At 37.3% G+C, this 14,760-nt stretch overlaps 2 protein-coding genes across 3 annotated transcripts; one reads left to right on the top strand and one right to left on the bottom strand.

The window, feature by feature from the left end:
- Positions 1-3,187: 3,187 nt before the first annotated feature.
- On the bottom strand, positions 3,188-7,476 carry LOC137244934 (E3 ubiquitin-protein ligase ZNF598). 2 transcript variants are annotated; one of them, XM_067774707.1, is made up of 8 exons: positions 6,967-7,476; positions 6,751-6,896; positions 6,382-6,690; positions 6,049-6,303; positions 5,587-5,816; positions 4,368-5,530; positions 4,088-4,285; positions 3,188-4,020 (listed from the first exon to the last, which is right to left on the bottom strand). In XM_067774707.1, exons 1-8 carry the CDS (start codon positions 7,174-7,176, stop codon positions 3,796-3,798), a joined length of 2,736 nt encoding a protein of 911 aa, XP_067630808.1. In that variant the 5' UTR covers positions 7,177-7,476; the 3' UTR covers positions 3,188-3,795. The 2 variants fall into 2 exon arrangements, with proteins under 2 accessions (XP_067630808.1, XP_067630809.1); XM_067774708.1 differs by having other exon boundaries at positions 4,368-5,527.
- An 866-nt stretch (positions 7,477-8,342) lies between these two features.
- Positions 8,343-13,108, top strand: Nurf-38 (Inorganic pyrophosphatase Nurf-38). Its single transcript, XM_067774706.1, has 6 exons — positions 8,343-8,637; positions 10,902-11,020; positions 11,104-11,499; positions 12,116-12,267; positions 12,460-12,569; positions 12,892-13,108. Exons 1-6 carry the CDS (start codon positions 8,358-8,360, stop codon positions 12,921-12,923), a joined length of 1,089 nt encoding a protein of 362 aa, XP_067630807.1. The 5' UTR covers positions 8,343-8,357; the 3' UTR covers positions 12,924-13,108.
- Positions 13,109-14,760: the final 1,652 nt, after the last annotated feature.

Below are 14,760 nucleotides of genomic sequence, written 5' to 3'. Positions count from 1 at the left end.
TTTATAGGGGACTTAAATCTATGCATACATTTATTTCTCACCCTATTATATACCCAAACCCATTTACGTAAATACATTTCTATACATACATAAATAAACCTAACTGCAATAACATGGTTACGAATAAAGACGTTACAAAATAAAACAAAATTAAATCAAGATAAAATCAAGTAAAACCAAGATAAAACAAAAGACAGTATTTTGGATCAGCTAGATTATAATGAACTTGCTAATAGTATTTAATAATTAATAATGTTTAACGGTCTGTCCGTGGCATCCGGTTCGACCGGATGTTGTTTTATTTTGAATTTCCAGCGTTTTGAATTAGTTCAGCGCTGTGTGACCATGTAAAAGACATGATATGAATTTTTTCCTGTTATGGCGCAGTACAGCAAGATTGGCAAGGACCCAACCCAGCCGACATGACTAGCCACAGTGCAACACAAGATCATGCCGACTGCCTTCCTTGCTGCTCCATTAGAAAATGGGTAACCATAACAGTGAGGTTGACAATTGGGTTTGGAGAAGCTGTATATTGCGCTGGCAACCTGAAGGGTTGCGCTACACAGCCCCTTGAATCTGGTATCTTAGTCGCCTCTTACGACAGCCATACCTACTCCGGGTATATTTTGACCCCCTAACCCGCTGGGGGGTAGAATGCCAGAGATCGTGGTGAGCATTGAAATCGCCTAAGATAAGGCGATTATCGCCAGTGAGTAGTGCGCTGATGGCAGGGCAATATCCACTAGGGCAACAGGTGACAGGAGGGTTTTGATGATTTCTGAATTTACATCGCCTGGCCGAATAGATATACCTTGACGTTCCAGGCCACTGTCCCTGCGGCCATGTCGGGATCAAATCGATTATATTGTACTGAGTGGTGGCTGATAAACGCGATACCGCCTCCATTTCCGCTCTCGCGATCTTTTCTGTGGACGTTATACCCAGAGCAGGTCTGCAAATCAGATCTTGCCGTGAGTTTGGTCTCTTGGATCTCTGCAATGCGGATGTTGTGCCGCTTCATGAAATTGACTATCTCCGTGATCTTCCAAGTTAATCCATTACAGTTTAACTGCAGTATTCTGAAGTGCAATGGGGGGACGTCGTCACTCTGGGAGTAAGTGACGGGTGACTACGCCTGAGCTGAGGGAGGCCATTACGCGCTAAGGCTCAGACTACTAAGTTACGAGGACGTCGGGTTTTGTGGTTATCCTGAAATGACAGCCCAGAAGACTAGGCATTCCAGTAGACATCTCATTGATGAGCCAACACCGCCCAGGGGTTTAAGGAGTTATCTCCGTAAGCATTATGAGGAAATACGGCACCTGAGAACACATCCGTATGAATCCAAAAACATAAGCAGGTCCTCAGTGAACTCCACAAACAGGCGTCGGACTTGTATGCCAGGAATTGCCTGGTGAATCCTGTACAAAAAGAACAATACCCAAAACTTGGGGAAGAGGAACGCATACTCCCCAGGGAAACGCGAGTCACTCTAGCTCAACTTCGTTCTGGATACTGTAACAGGCTAAACTCTTACCTATCCAGAATCAAACCCGACATGCAAAACATATGTCCTGCTTGTAACGTGCCCCCACATGACACCAACCATCAGCTGTATTGTGGAACCAACGACTCTAACACCCCTCTCATTATGGGCCACCCCTTTTGAAATAGCAAGTTTCCTTGGACTCCCGTTAGAGGATATTAATGACAATTTGTGATCGGTCGCAACTATTGGATGGGTCGAAGCACTGCTACAACAACAACAACAACGTCGGGTTTTGGGGTCTAGCCCAGAACATCCCGTCCGGTGCAACCATCCCTTACACGTGACACACTGACAAGAGTGTGACCGTCCTAAAATGATTCTTTTCCGGAAAACGCAGCAAAACCATTTCTCTGGACCGGGATCAAGTACAGGTCCAGTTGTTGTTGTTGTGGCAGGTCCAGGATGGGGTTCGATACCTTCCCGGAGCAGGAGAATATGACGCAGTCGCTCTGCAAGGATCTGCTGGGAGGATGACAATTTGTGGAAGAGACGCAACAAACGAAATGGGGTTACACTGAAGTGACAGCCATTGGTCGGAAAAAATCCCTAGTCGCACCGGTACGTAGAAGTGGCAGTGGATAATTTGAGGACTATTTCGTGATCGTGTCGGGATGGGGCTATTTGTATTTATTTGAAAATTTGTTCCTAGCACAACAATTTGACGAATGTTTTCGGGACATTTCGGAATCATATTGAAGGGTAATTTCGGAAGCAGTTAAGATCAATTTGGAATCACTTCGTCGAGATTGTTTTCAAAATAAATTGGAATGTGGATGTACGGGTCCATATATCACAATTGGAGCTTGAGAATGCACTGTTTAACATAGCAGATTGTGCGAAAGACTTAATCCCACACCCAACCAAGTCATTGGACCTCATCATTATTTCAAAGCTGCTGCGTCCACAATCGATGAGATTTTCGCTAATTGCTGTAGAAAGGTCATGCTATTAGAATCAGTCCATACCTTTTCTTTGTCCACTTCACAGCAGCTTGGACTAGCTCTGGCTCATGGAAGTTGTCGAAGTTGTTGTAACGATGTTTCTCTCCGAAGGCTTTGGGGAGTGTTATCGATGTGCTGGTCCTTTGCCGGATACAGATCCGGTACGTTCCGGTAACACAGCACCATTAAGGTGCCAGCCCGACCATCTCGGGAACGATTTATATGCCCCCATTAAACCTTCAGGTAATCCCTCCCTCCCCACCCCAAGTTCCATGAGGAGCTTGGGGTCGCCAGAGCCTTGTCTGTTAGTGAAACAGGATTCGCCGCGGATAGGTGAGGCTGACAATTGGGTTTGGAGAAGCTATATATTGCGCTGGCAACCTGAAAAGGTTGCGCTACACAGCCCCTTGAATCTGGTATTTTAGTCGCCTCTTACGACAGGCATACCAACCGCGGGTATATTCTGGCCCCCTAACCCGCTGGGAGAACTTCTTTGGGTCATCCCACAACAACAACAACCCAGAGAAGTTCTCTAAAATATGTAAAGTTCGTTTGTGAGATGTTAACAGCATTTATAGATGGAAATTTGGGTATGAACTAAGATATCTTTACGCATATGCAAGCATAGTGCAGCAAATTCAAAGGATCAACGGTCTCGTGCACCAACCCAACGCCTTTTCAATAAATCAAACTGTTTCTGTACCAGTTCCTTATGCATCATTTATTCCGTTTTAAATAATATTCACTCATATATATTTCAATTATTTTTTATACTCTAACACAGGTGCTTTACAAAAAATAAAATAAAACGAAATTGTGCAGATTTAAAATGTTAAGCGATTACGACGATTGTGATTATATTATGTATATTGTATCTATTCCAGTATATATATTTATTTAAAGTTACATTTTAGTAATTTCATTTGGACTAATTAAATACTTTAATCTTGTTTGCAGAAAAAAAAAAATTTGCTACTATTTCGCAAGGTTTTTTAGTTTTCTCAATTATGTTATTATAAAATAAAATCTTAATGCATTACACCACACTAACAGTAAATTAAAGATGCGATGCACGGTTAGGGGTGGGCGGATACATAAATAAGTACTCCTTAAAGTTGAGCTATAATGGTGGTGCGGTATAGTTTATTACCGTTTTTTTATTAAAATGATACAGAAAATTCAATCTCAAAATTTATAATGCACATATTGGTGTATGTTTTTAGTTCACATTTTTAGTTTACAATTGTAGTTATAACACCTTGATTTTGTTTTATTTTCAACATGCCAACTTCGTTGATTTAACTATTTACGTTGCATTGTACTAACAGGTGTTTTGTTACGGCCACTAACAATAGCGTCACCAAGTTCAGGGAAGTTTTCCTTAAGATCATGCTGTTTTTTATGGCTTTCAAAATCCCCGCTTATCAATACCTGTTTACAAACAGTACATACTTCTAATTTATGCGCTTGTTTTCGTTCAGTTGGTGGAAGTTTGTTCAGTTGTTGTGAGTGCACTAAATATAATTCCTAGTGAATGATACCAAACGTAAGCATATTATTTGAGCACTTAAACAAATAAGCCAATTATTCTTACTTGCTGTTTATTTATGTCTGGTAAAAGCGCTAGCAATTCAGGAAAAATGTAGTCAAAACGATCTTTAAGCGCTGCTTGGCAATGCTCATAGTAAGGTTGGGTCTTATAAACACCTTCACGAAACTTTTGCGATATGTAACGAAATTCTGCCATTGCTTCAGGCGTGTTTAAGGCACCTTGAAAAAGCGAAACGAGTTGCTGCAATGATAAATAATATAAACAAAATAGACATATTTTAATATACATAAAGCGTATAATGTAGAATGTGTTTTAATATTACCTGATTTCTTAAAGCAGCATCTGGTGGATGTATGTATGAATGAGTACGGGTAATACTATACCGCTCCCCAAATGAATTTGTAAATGTTAGATTATTGGGAGACTTTGCTATAGAATTTACCGTAACGTTGGTTGACTGAAGCCCCGTTGTTGGTTGTTGTGCTAAGCTAGAAGATTGCATGCCATATCCAAGTGGTGGGCGCGTTTCCGTTGCATTATTATCCTCGTCATTACCATTTACCAGAGATAGCTTTTGTCTAACTAAGCTTTCACATTTTGTTGAATTATTATTACTGTTATTGTTGTTGCTTTTGGTTTCTTTATGCCTATCATTTACCATTTGCTGCTGTTGATCGATATTATCTATATTTGATTTTTCCTTTTTATCTTTTGGTTTTTTCTCTTTTTTTGTATTGATGTGATTTTGATCTGCAACATTTGCAATGGTTTTACCATTTGTTGTTGCCGATTGTTTTTTATTCGTTGCATTCGTGTTATGTTTATTGATTTTTTCTGTTGCCAATATTGGTGGTGGTGCCACCTTTGCTTTACGATTCTCCGATTCACGCAGTTTTTTCTCTGACTGCTTTTGTCCCTTTGCCCAATTCTGGGAAAATTCATGGTGGTGGTTTGCTTTTGCCGGCGCTCCACTACCCAATGAAGGAAAATCTTGCGCTGTTAATTTTGGCGCATTTGCTTGATCTGCAGATTTTCTATTTTTAGCTTCAAGTTCTTCTTTTTGTACGGTTTGCAGCTTTTGAAAACTGCTTTGATTCGCTACCGACACATAGTCATTGAGAAGCGTGCGATGTTTTGCAGCTATATTTGTCAAGGGAATATGTGCACCAGATGGCAGCATGTCTTCATCTACTGGTGTACGTGGTGTTGCATTCTTTTTTGATTTTCCCGTTGTTGGTAAAGCAGGGAAATCCATAGCATTGGATTTTTTTGCTACCGCTCCACTATTTTGATGTTCATTACTAGATGTTGGTCGATTAGATACATGAAGTACCATACCGGATGAGGCAACGTTTGGCCCTGTGCTATTCCCAGCATTGCGCGTTGTGCGACTGATAGCGCCTGTTGAAACAGCTGGCGCTTTACGCAACACCGTTGATATAGGCGGTGCTGGCTGTTCGTTTTGTGCGCGATTATTACCAACTTCTAAATGAAAAGGAAAATAATTTACTTTGCAAGCTTTTGATTCAATAATTACTTACCTCCACCATTGCCGCCTAGTGCGGGAAAGTTTTCTTTTGTTCGTGCTAATCCCGATGCCCCGCTTCTGAGGCGCATAAATGGCGCAGGTACTAAAGAGACGCTGGGGCCTCCACTGCTACCACTTAAGGAGGGAAAATCTTCTTGATTACTTCCATCAATTGTTATCGAACGTTGTTGAGTGCCTTGAGAAGTTGAAGGCTCTACCTGAGTGGGATAATTATCATCGGGCCTATTTTGAACAACAATTGAATTAATTCGTAAGATGTTGTGGAATAAAGCTATACCGAGTTTAAAGTTTTTTTTTTCCCACTACTACAATTTTGGCTTTGGGGAAAGTACTCTTGAAAACGAAAATGCAATAAATTTCCAAATTTTTCATCTTGGCTCTTATAACTAAATTTTAAACTTAAGCTCGAAATTTCTTGTTTGCTCCGCAATAAGCATAAAGCAATTTTACTTACACTCGTGAACGAACGTTAGCAATGCCACCATCTGGTAGGCCGGGTCGAGCTGGTCTGCCTAAAGTTATTTCCAATTGTACAGTTCGTGTTTTTTTCGCTTCTTGTTTATTCAAATTTTTGCCATGTACGCTAGCAAAATGTGCTTTGTAGTCAATTTCTGTGCGAAATGCGCCAATAAATTGTTCGGTAGCGCAACGTCCTTCCTCACAAAGAAAATGATGTTCACGGAAGTGATTAGCTAAAGCATCATAGTCCCTAAAAAGCACAAAGTAAAAAATGTATTTATTACTCCAGTTTATGAACTTATACAAGTCATAACAGGATTACACACACCGGTAGAAATCATTAGACTCATCATCACAAAAATGACAGAAATAATGATCGCGCCGTTTATGGCGAAACAGTTCATCACGATCTAAATAACGTTTTTTACAAAATTCACAAAGCGGATGGCCACGATGTGAACGATTGTCACGATCTCCTTTTGTTCGATGTAAACCCAATTCTGCTTGTGTGTAACAACGGCGTTCGAATGTAAATATTTTTAAATGTTCTACACAAAGATCACAATAATACAAATCGTGCTCTTTACGCACATGATATTCAAGATCGGTGAACCTGCGGAAGGGTGGTACATTACACCTGCACAAAAATTATGTTAGTTAAATTATCTCAAATTCTTATGTGTGAAATGTAATTTACTTTGGACAAGGATGATCTAATAAATTGAAAAAGGCTTGCTGTATTATGGATGAATAAAAGCCGATTTTAAACTTTTTGCTATAATACCCTGAACGATTTTTGGTTTCAAGCTCACGATAAGGTAGTTTATCGCAAGTGAATATCACCTGTTGGTTGGAAGAAAGTAAGCGTTAAAAATTAATATATGCCACGAAATGTTTACAAATTTTGTCTTACTTTAGATAGGACCTGTCGACAAATTGGACATTCGTTCTGCTCGCAAAGTACACGTAAACGTGTAGAGCATTCATAGCAAATCGCATGATCACATTCCCCAATGGAATAAATCTCTACTTCCTTACAACATAGCACACAAGCATCTACATCGTCGCTTGAAGATTGCTTGCTGCTGGAGTGTTCACTAATTGGTTTTTTAATTTCGCTCATTTTTAGTAAATATTGTAGTATCAAGTCGAGTGAAGGGCAGATTAGAGCACACTAATATAAGTATGTACGTCCTATTTATTAAACTGGGTATATGTTGCGATGGCAGTGCGAACTGTACGAACGTTTTAATGCTTCCAACCGTATATGATAACAGTAGCAATATTATAGTTAAATTGAAGCCTTGGAACCTTTAACTGTGCAGTTATTGCAAATATTTGTGAATTCCCTGATGAAATCGGAATAAAATACGTAGAGATGGTTTTTTACTTTGCAAAATTGACAGCGTGGATGACAGTTCTATAAGAATTATAGAGATGGTAAATTATGGGAAAGTAATCTGACGAATGTACAAAAATCACTTTACTGCGTTCCAGGCGTCGAGTTCCCTGAATCCTGGTAGTGAATTCCGGGATTCCTGAGCTATTTACAGCCCGACTCTAAATATTCCCTCCGAATGTTGTTATTGCGGCGAAGCTCCTCCAATTCCTTGCTCGTAGGGAGAACAATAATTGGGGAATAAGATTATCGAATTTTTGAGGTCAGATGATTTGCCAAATGACATTTTGTTCCGCATTGTTATTTTGGTTTAAGAAACTAAAAAGTTAAACTTTTGCGGCGAACTTGTTTAAAATTAAGGGTAAAGGGCAAATTAAACTTCCTTAACCCTAACGCCATAGCCGTAACCATACCCATATCCTTAACCATCTCCAATGTGATCGATTAATGGTACCTTAACATAAAAATCGTGAAAATTTCATTAAAATGAAGAAAACGCAAAAAATTACAAACATATTCCACAAAAAATAAGTCTCTTAGTCATAACGTGTCCAGAACAATGATTAAATTCTCTAACTCAAATATGTTTAAGCTATGGATATGGCGAGAAACCAAAAACCAATTGGTTGGCTATGGTATAGTTATGGCGTTGGCGTTACGGTATGGCTAATCGATAACATTGATTTTCGGAAGTCAGATTCGATCAGCTGTTTTATCTGGTTATGGTTTTATGGGTATAAGTCACTATTAATTGGCCCTTAATAAGGAAGATTAATTTGACCTTAAAAAAGCATACTTACGTCGTGGCAATAAAAATTTTAAGGGCGGCTCATCATTCGAATTAGCATTCGTCGGCCTTTTTTTTTTTGTTCGGTGTCAAAAAACAAAAAAAAAAAACAAATCCAATGGCAAGTTCAGCCGCGACTTTTTCATTTATTTTGCAATTACGTACAACTATACACGTGTGTAAAACTTTACCACGGACATCGGTATTTTGCAATTTATCTACAACACAAAATACACATTCCAAATTTAATTTACAAACGCGTTTACTTTCAAAATCAGCGAAAAGTTTGCAACTTTCGAAACAAAAATTAAAGGAGCCAAAAAAGGATTCTAGAATGGAGGGATATACAGTCGTGGAAAAGGGTGCACCAAATTCTACTAATTTCAGCATCTACATCAGTAAGTAAAAATCAAAAATGTTCACAATTCTTAGTGGAATCTCAATGGTCATAAACGAAAAGAAGACATTTAAGTGATATCGTACGATTTAGGTAATTCTATACAACAACCACATGAAAATCGCCAACTTCAACTGCAAATATCTCCGAACAGAGACAACATTTTTCTTTTCCGCCTTCGGATTATTGTTGTCGAGGTCCATACGCATCTTTTGACACCTCTCTCGATATTTTTGGACGCGTATTAGCAGTGTCATGTTGTCGTATAGAATTACCACGATTTATTGTAAACAAGTAATCCAAAATTAAAATTTTTTGGTAAAACGCTAACGAAGTTTTATCCGGCTAATTTGGGGCAAAGATATCAAAATCTCGAAATATGAAAATTTTGATTTGCAGCAGTAAAATGTGATGTAATACATATATGTACTAGATATCTTGATAAGACGGCTATACAAAATCGCAATCTACATACATATTTATGTCTATAGTAATGTTTGTACACATCTATTTGCGAGTATGTGGAATATATGCGTTAATAAAGCCGGCTAATTTAGATCGGACTCTGCTCCTATTGTTGTTGTTGTTGGTGTTGTTGTTGTTGTTGTTGTTGTTGTTGTTGTAGCAGTGCTTCGCCCCATCCAATAGGTTAGTTATTAGTTATTTTATTTATTACAGTATTTAGACTTAGATTAAATCTATGAGATCACATTTATACAGTATACAGTCTTTGGATTTTGCATAATTAATTTTGAGTTATAAAATGTATTTCTTTTTTACCTAATAGGTACTCCTTTACAATATTCGTATAATAGTCTCTTGAACTCTTTCATATTTTTACAATCTTTAAAGTCCCTAGGAAGTTCATTGTATTCTCTTAATCCCTCAAAATATATACTCTTTTTATCAAATTCGGATTTTACAATTGGCAAGTGGAAATTATTTTTGTTTCTTGTGTTATGGTTATGGACATCGTTGTTGTATTTTACACGATCATTTAGATAATTTGGTAGATTTCCTAATTTCATGTTGTGTATGAATTTCAAAGTATAATATAACACAAGCTGTTTTACACTAAGCCAGTTCAAGCTGTTTAGTAGCTGTTGTTGTTGTTGTTGTTGTTGTAGCGATTAGGTTACCCCCCGAAGGCTTTGGGGAGTGTTATCGATGTGATGGTCCTTTGTCGGATACAGATCCGATACGCTCCGGTAACACAGCACCATTAAGGTGCTGGCCCGACCATCTCGGGAACGATTTATATGGCCACATTGAACCTTCAGGCCATCCCTCCCTCCCCACCCCCAAGTTCCATGAGGAGCTTGGGGTCGCCAGAGCCTCGTCTGTTAGTGAAACGGGATTCGCCGCTCGAAGGTGAGGTTGACAATTGGGTTGGAGAAGCTATATATTGCGCTACACAACCCCTTGAACCCTCTGTTTAGTAGCTCTTGTATGGGAGTGTCAAAACGTTTCTTTAGAATAAATCGCATCACCGTATTTTGTTTTTTTTTTCTGCAAATTATTTATACTTGAATCAGCTATTGTAAATAGAATCGTTGTGCAGTATTTAAAATGAGGTTCAACGATATACTTATAAACATTGTTTTATAGTATCGGCTTACGTGCTTGCACGTCCGTATCATAAAACCTATCTTCTTTGAAACTTTCCCCTCTACATATTTAAGATGCTCATCAAACTTTAATCTTTCGTCTATTATAACTCTTAAATATTTTATTTGGTTTATTCTTTCTAATGGGATATTTGCTATTTTTAGCGTTACATTGTCAACTCCTGAGTGTATTTTACTCATAACCATCCATTTTGTTTTCTCAATATTAATTTTGAGCTTGTTTTGACATAGCCATTTATATACAGAGTCTATATCCGCTTGTATTTTTGATATTGCCTCAGTTATGGATGGACAGCTTATCAAATAGTCTTATTTTACAGTGACTCAATCACAAATTGTCATCAATGTCCTCTAACGAGAGTCCAAGGAAACTTGCAGTTTCAACAAGGGTGGACCATACTGAAAGGGGTGTTGAGGCGTTGGTTCCACATTAATTTAAATTAAAGAGATGGTTGGTGTCATGTGGGGACACATTGCAAGCGGGGCATACATTTTGTATGTCGGGGTTGATTTTGGATAGGTAGATTTAACCTGTTACAGTATCCAGATCGAAGTAGAGCTAGAGTAACTCGCGTTTCCCTGGGGAGTACTTTGCTCCTTTATTTGTTTTATCAATTGCATACTTTATAATTTGCAGAAAATGCAGCTGGAACTATCGTCTCACCATTGCATGACATTCCACTGTATGCTGATGAAAAGAAGACTGTTTTTAATATGGTTGTGGAAATTCCACGTTGGACCAACGCTAAAATGGAGGTATGTATATCTTAGATGCTATTCAATTATTAAATTGCACGTTTATTTTTGCTTGCTTAAACTAAACTAAAATGTAATTGTAGATTAGTACAAACACGCCATTGAATCCCATTAAGCAGGACGTTAAAAAAGGTAAATTACGTTTTGTTGCCAACTGTTTTCCGCATAAAGGTTACATTTGGAATTATGGTGCTTTTCCACAAACATGGGAAAATCCCGGACATATCGAACCATCTACTGGTTGCAAGGGTGACAACGATCCAATTGATGTCTTAGAAATTGGCTATCGTGTTGCAAAGCGTGGTGAGGTATTGAGAGTTAAAGTGCTTGGTACAGTTGCGCTAATCGATGAAGGTGAAACTGATTGGAAGATAATTACTATTGATGTCAATGATCCATTAGCTGAAAAAATGAGTGATATAGGAGATGTTGATAAATACTTTCCTGGACTATTGCGTGCTACTGTCGAGTGGTTCAAGGTAAACTAAACACGTACAAAGATCTATTTGAGGTTCAATGATGAACTATAAGTAGGGCTGCTAGACATGCCTGTTAGCTAAACACAACTCTTTGCTAACAAATTTTTTGAAACGTCTTTTGTTTTGTGTATTGATGAGTTAAAAGTAGGACTGCTAGACATCTCTGTTGTCAAACAATGTCGCTTTGCGGTCGCCGTTGTAAAGAGAAGGTATACACGCCTATAGTGATTTGGCAAACACTCCAATTGTTGTTTTTGTAGCGATAAAGGCAAAATTAGGCTCTGACACAGAAAGTATATCTCGACCCTTATTTCGAAGTAGAGGAAGGGGGAGCCCTCCATTGAGCTGTTCTATTTATCTTCGTACTCCCAATTGGTGTCAGTTATCTCGAAACAGGGATGGCATCTTTTGAGTGGGGCGCAACAAACAGAGATCTTTGGTGTTATTTGCTAAGCCACTGTCAACATCGCATAGTTGGCAAAGCGCCAATTAATGATGAAGAAAAAACGCAAAGTTTTTGTCGCAGCTGTAAATTTTTTTTTATTTTTCGGTTAGGACATTTTTTAATTGAACTCATGAATATGTATTTATTTATGAATCAATTCTGTTTACTTAGATCTACAAAATTCCTGATGGCAAACCAGAAAATAAATTTGCTTTTAATGGTGATGCTAAATGTGCTGCTTTCGCAACTAATATTGTAGAAGAGACAAACAAATTCTGGCAAGGATTAATTGCAAAAGAGTTGGATGGTGGTGAAATTTCTATGTAAGCATGTTTAATTTAAGGAACTCAGCCTACTGATAACCAACACTGATTTATTATTTTGTGCTATTGTAAGGAAATTTTCAAATCTTTAGTTCAAGCAACTTTGAGAGGTACCAGTTGGCTCAGACCTTATTAAGATTAAATGATGACAATTAATTAATGCAAATTTATCGTTTACGTTAATACTTACAGCACAAACACTACAAATGCAGATACACCTGGATTCATTAAGCCTGAAGAAGCTGAGCAAATATTCGCTTCAGCACCAGACGGTGGCGAACCTGAAGAGTTAACTGATTCAGGTAAGATAGTGTATTACGCTAAAAATTGCTTGTAAGCTTAGCACATTCGCATGTATAGACACCATTAATATTTGCTTGCTTTGTATCTATTATTATATGTATGTAGAAATTGTTAATTTCCCATCCTTGGTTGTAAAAAAAAACTAATGGTTGTACATTTACTAACTTCCTGTACAGTACTTTATTCAATCCATGTGCACTTAAACAGAAACTTAGTCTTGAATGTTAGATCTATTTAGTGCAATTTTTTATTTTTAAGCTTTGTTGGGTAATAAATAATATTTTGTGACGAAAAACTAAATTCGCAATCTTTTCTTTACAGTCGATAGATGGCATTTCGTACATTTGAAGTAATATTGAAAGTTCTTAAAACAGTTACAAACATTGATATTGTTACCAGACGCAGACTAAGTTATTTGCCTTTAAATTCAATTAATTTATAATAAAAACTATTATTTATGGCACAGAAGTATAAAAGACATTATATATGTTAATCTATAACATTTTTCACCAATAAACTACAAGATTTTCACAATAAATGTATTTGACACGATGCACATACCCTTTATATCATATTGGTAGGGACGAGAAGAAAGCCTTGATTGATTAAATCAACTGGGGCTGTTTTATATTGATGGAACCAATAACACCTAAATGAAGAACTTCGATTTATTTGAATATTTTGCAATTACCTAAAAGACTTAAAAGATAACCGACAGCTGTATAATGCGCATTTTTTGCTTTGACTGCAAAACGGACTTTAATCTACTTACCACCACCGGTTTCACACTCTTCCAAATTTGTTGATACATACAAATGTATATAAAAATAAAATAACCAAAAAAATGTTAAGTTAAACGGCTTTATTGAAACCTAGGGCTGGGACTATCCGCATATTCGAATATCCGGATATCCATACGGATATCCGTTGACACGGATAAAATCCGGACGGCATGGATATCCGGTTAATATTCGTTTATGAAGCTATCCGGATATCCGGATTTATGAAGATCCGGTTAACCGTATTTTTGGGTATCCAGTGTAAGCAACAAATTGATGTTGTGCCATATATGTTTATTTAACATTAATAACAATAAATTCGTGGGGAATTTAAATCAATTAACAGCGTTTTTTCACAATATAAACAAATGGCACTGTTTTTATTTTCACTTGTTTGTAAAATTGCAGTTTTTAAAATTTTGACATTAATTTAATAATCTACAAATATATTTTGTGAATAATTTTTCGACGTTTGCTTCGTTCAATTCTGATATGCAGATATTCAACATGGTGGAATAACCAGGTGAAGTAAGCCGTCAATTGTCTCGCTCTAAATTCTTCTTTGTTCTGTCATTCGGCTATCTAAAAATTTTTCACCAATGTTGTTCCCGAAAAAGTGTTGATTTTTTGCATTTTTCAGGAGTAAAATATGGTAGTTTTAGTACTTTTTTTCATCGATGGACCTTTACCGGATTTAATTACAGAGATTCATATTTGTGTATCTTTGGTGTAGGCTTCCATAAGTAAGGCCGTGCTTAACTATTGCGTTCATATAATTGATATTTCCATTATTAAGTATGTTTAATTTGTTCCAAAAAAAATTGAAACAACCCTTTGTTAAAACAAACTATTTGAATTCGCGTCTTATCCAACAAGGATTTTCGCCTGTGCAGCGCTACTGAAGACTTTCGAGAAATGTGCAAGAACACCAAAACTGTCGTATTACACCACCATATTTATGTAAACACTTCGCTAAAACAATGGATTTCTAAATACAGTTACAAAAAATTGTTACTCACTATTGTTGTTTTGGCCTAAAAATTAGACCACTAAGCCACTAAGATAAGAGGAATGTTACACTTATGGATTGTAATTTAGAATATATGAATCCGGCTCGATCGGATTAGCACCTTCTGGTTCTAGGCCGATCCTATTATATCCCCTGACATATTTTAGTAAATAATAACTTGGGAACATTAGTAATACATCATGAATTAACTGTCAAGAGCTTATGGGAGATCTTCTGATCAAGTTTGTATGATATATTAGAAGGTCATATGTTTTACTTCCGATTCTCTATGTGAAATCAACGAGCAGATGGAAAGAACAATGGATTTTTAGAGATCGAAACACATTTAAAAGTATTACGATCACTTCCAAGTGTGACTGTAAAACTTTTCATCAAACCCGA

This window comes from Eurosta solidaginis, chromosome 3 (assembly GCF_040869045.1).
Source record: "Eurosta solidaginis isolate ZX-2024a chromosome 3, ASM4086904v1, whole genome shotgun sequence".
In the NCBI taxonomy this organism is placed as follows: Eukaryota; Metazoa; Arthropoda; class Insecta; order Diptera; family Tephritidae; genus Eurosta; species Eurosta solidaginis.
The sequence above is the reverse complement of the archived record's forward strand: the minus strand, read 5'-3'. Positions and strand labels throughout refer to the sequence as shown.

Coding starts and splice junctions, on each gene's coding strand:
- LOC137244934 (XM_067774707.1), bottom strand. CDS start 7,176: ATGAGCGAAATTAAAAAACCAATTAGTGAACACTCCAGCAGCAAGCAA. Junction 6,897..6,966: donor GTCGACAGGTCCTATCTAAA/GTAAGACAAAAT, acceptor TCCAACCAACAG/GTGATATTCACTTGCGATAA. Junction 6,691..6,750: donor TTAGATCATCCTTGTCCAAA/GTAAATTACATT, acceptor ATTTTTGTGCAG/GTGTAATGTACCACCCTTCC.
- Nurf-38 (XM_067774706.1), top strand. CDS start 8,358: ATGGCAAGTTCAGCCGCGACTTTTTCATTTATTTTGCAATTACGTACA. Junction 11,021..11,103: donor GGACCAACGCTAAAATGGAG/GTATGTATATCT, acceptor ATGTAATTGTAG/ATTAGTACAAACACGCCATT. Junction 12,570..12,891: donor TGAAGAGTTAACTGATTCAG/GTAAGATAGTGT, acceptor TTTTCTTTACAG/TCGATAGATGGCATTTCGTA.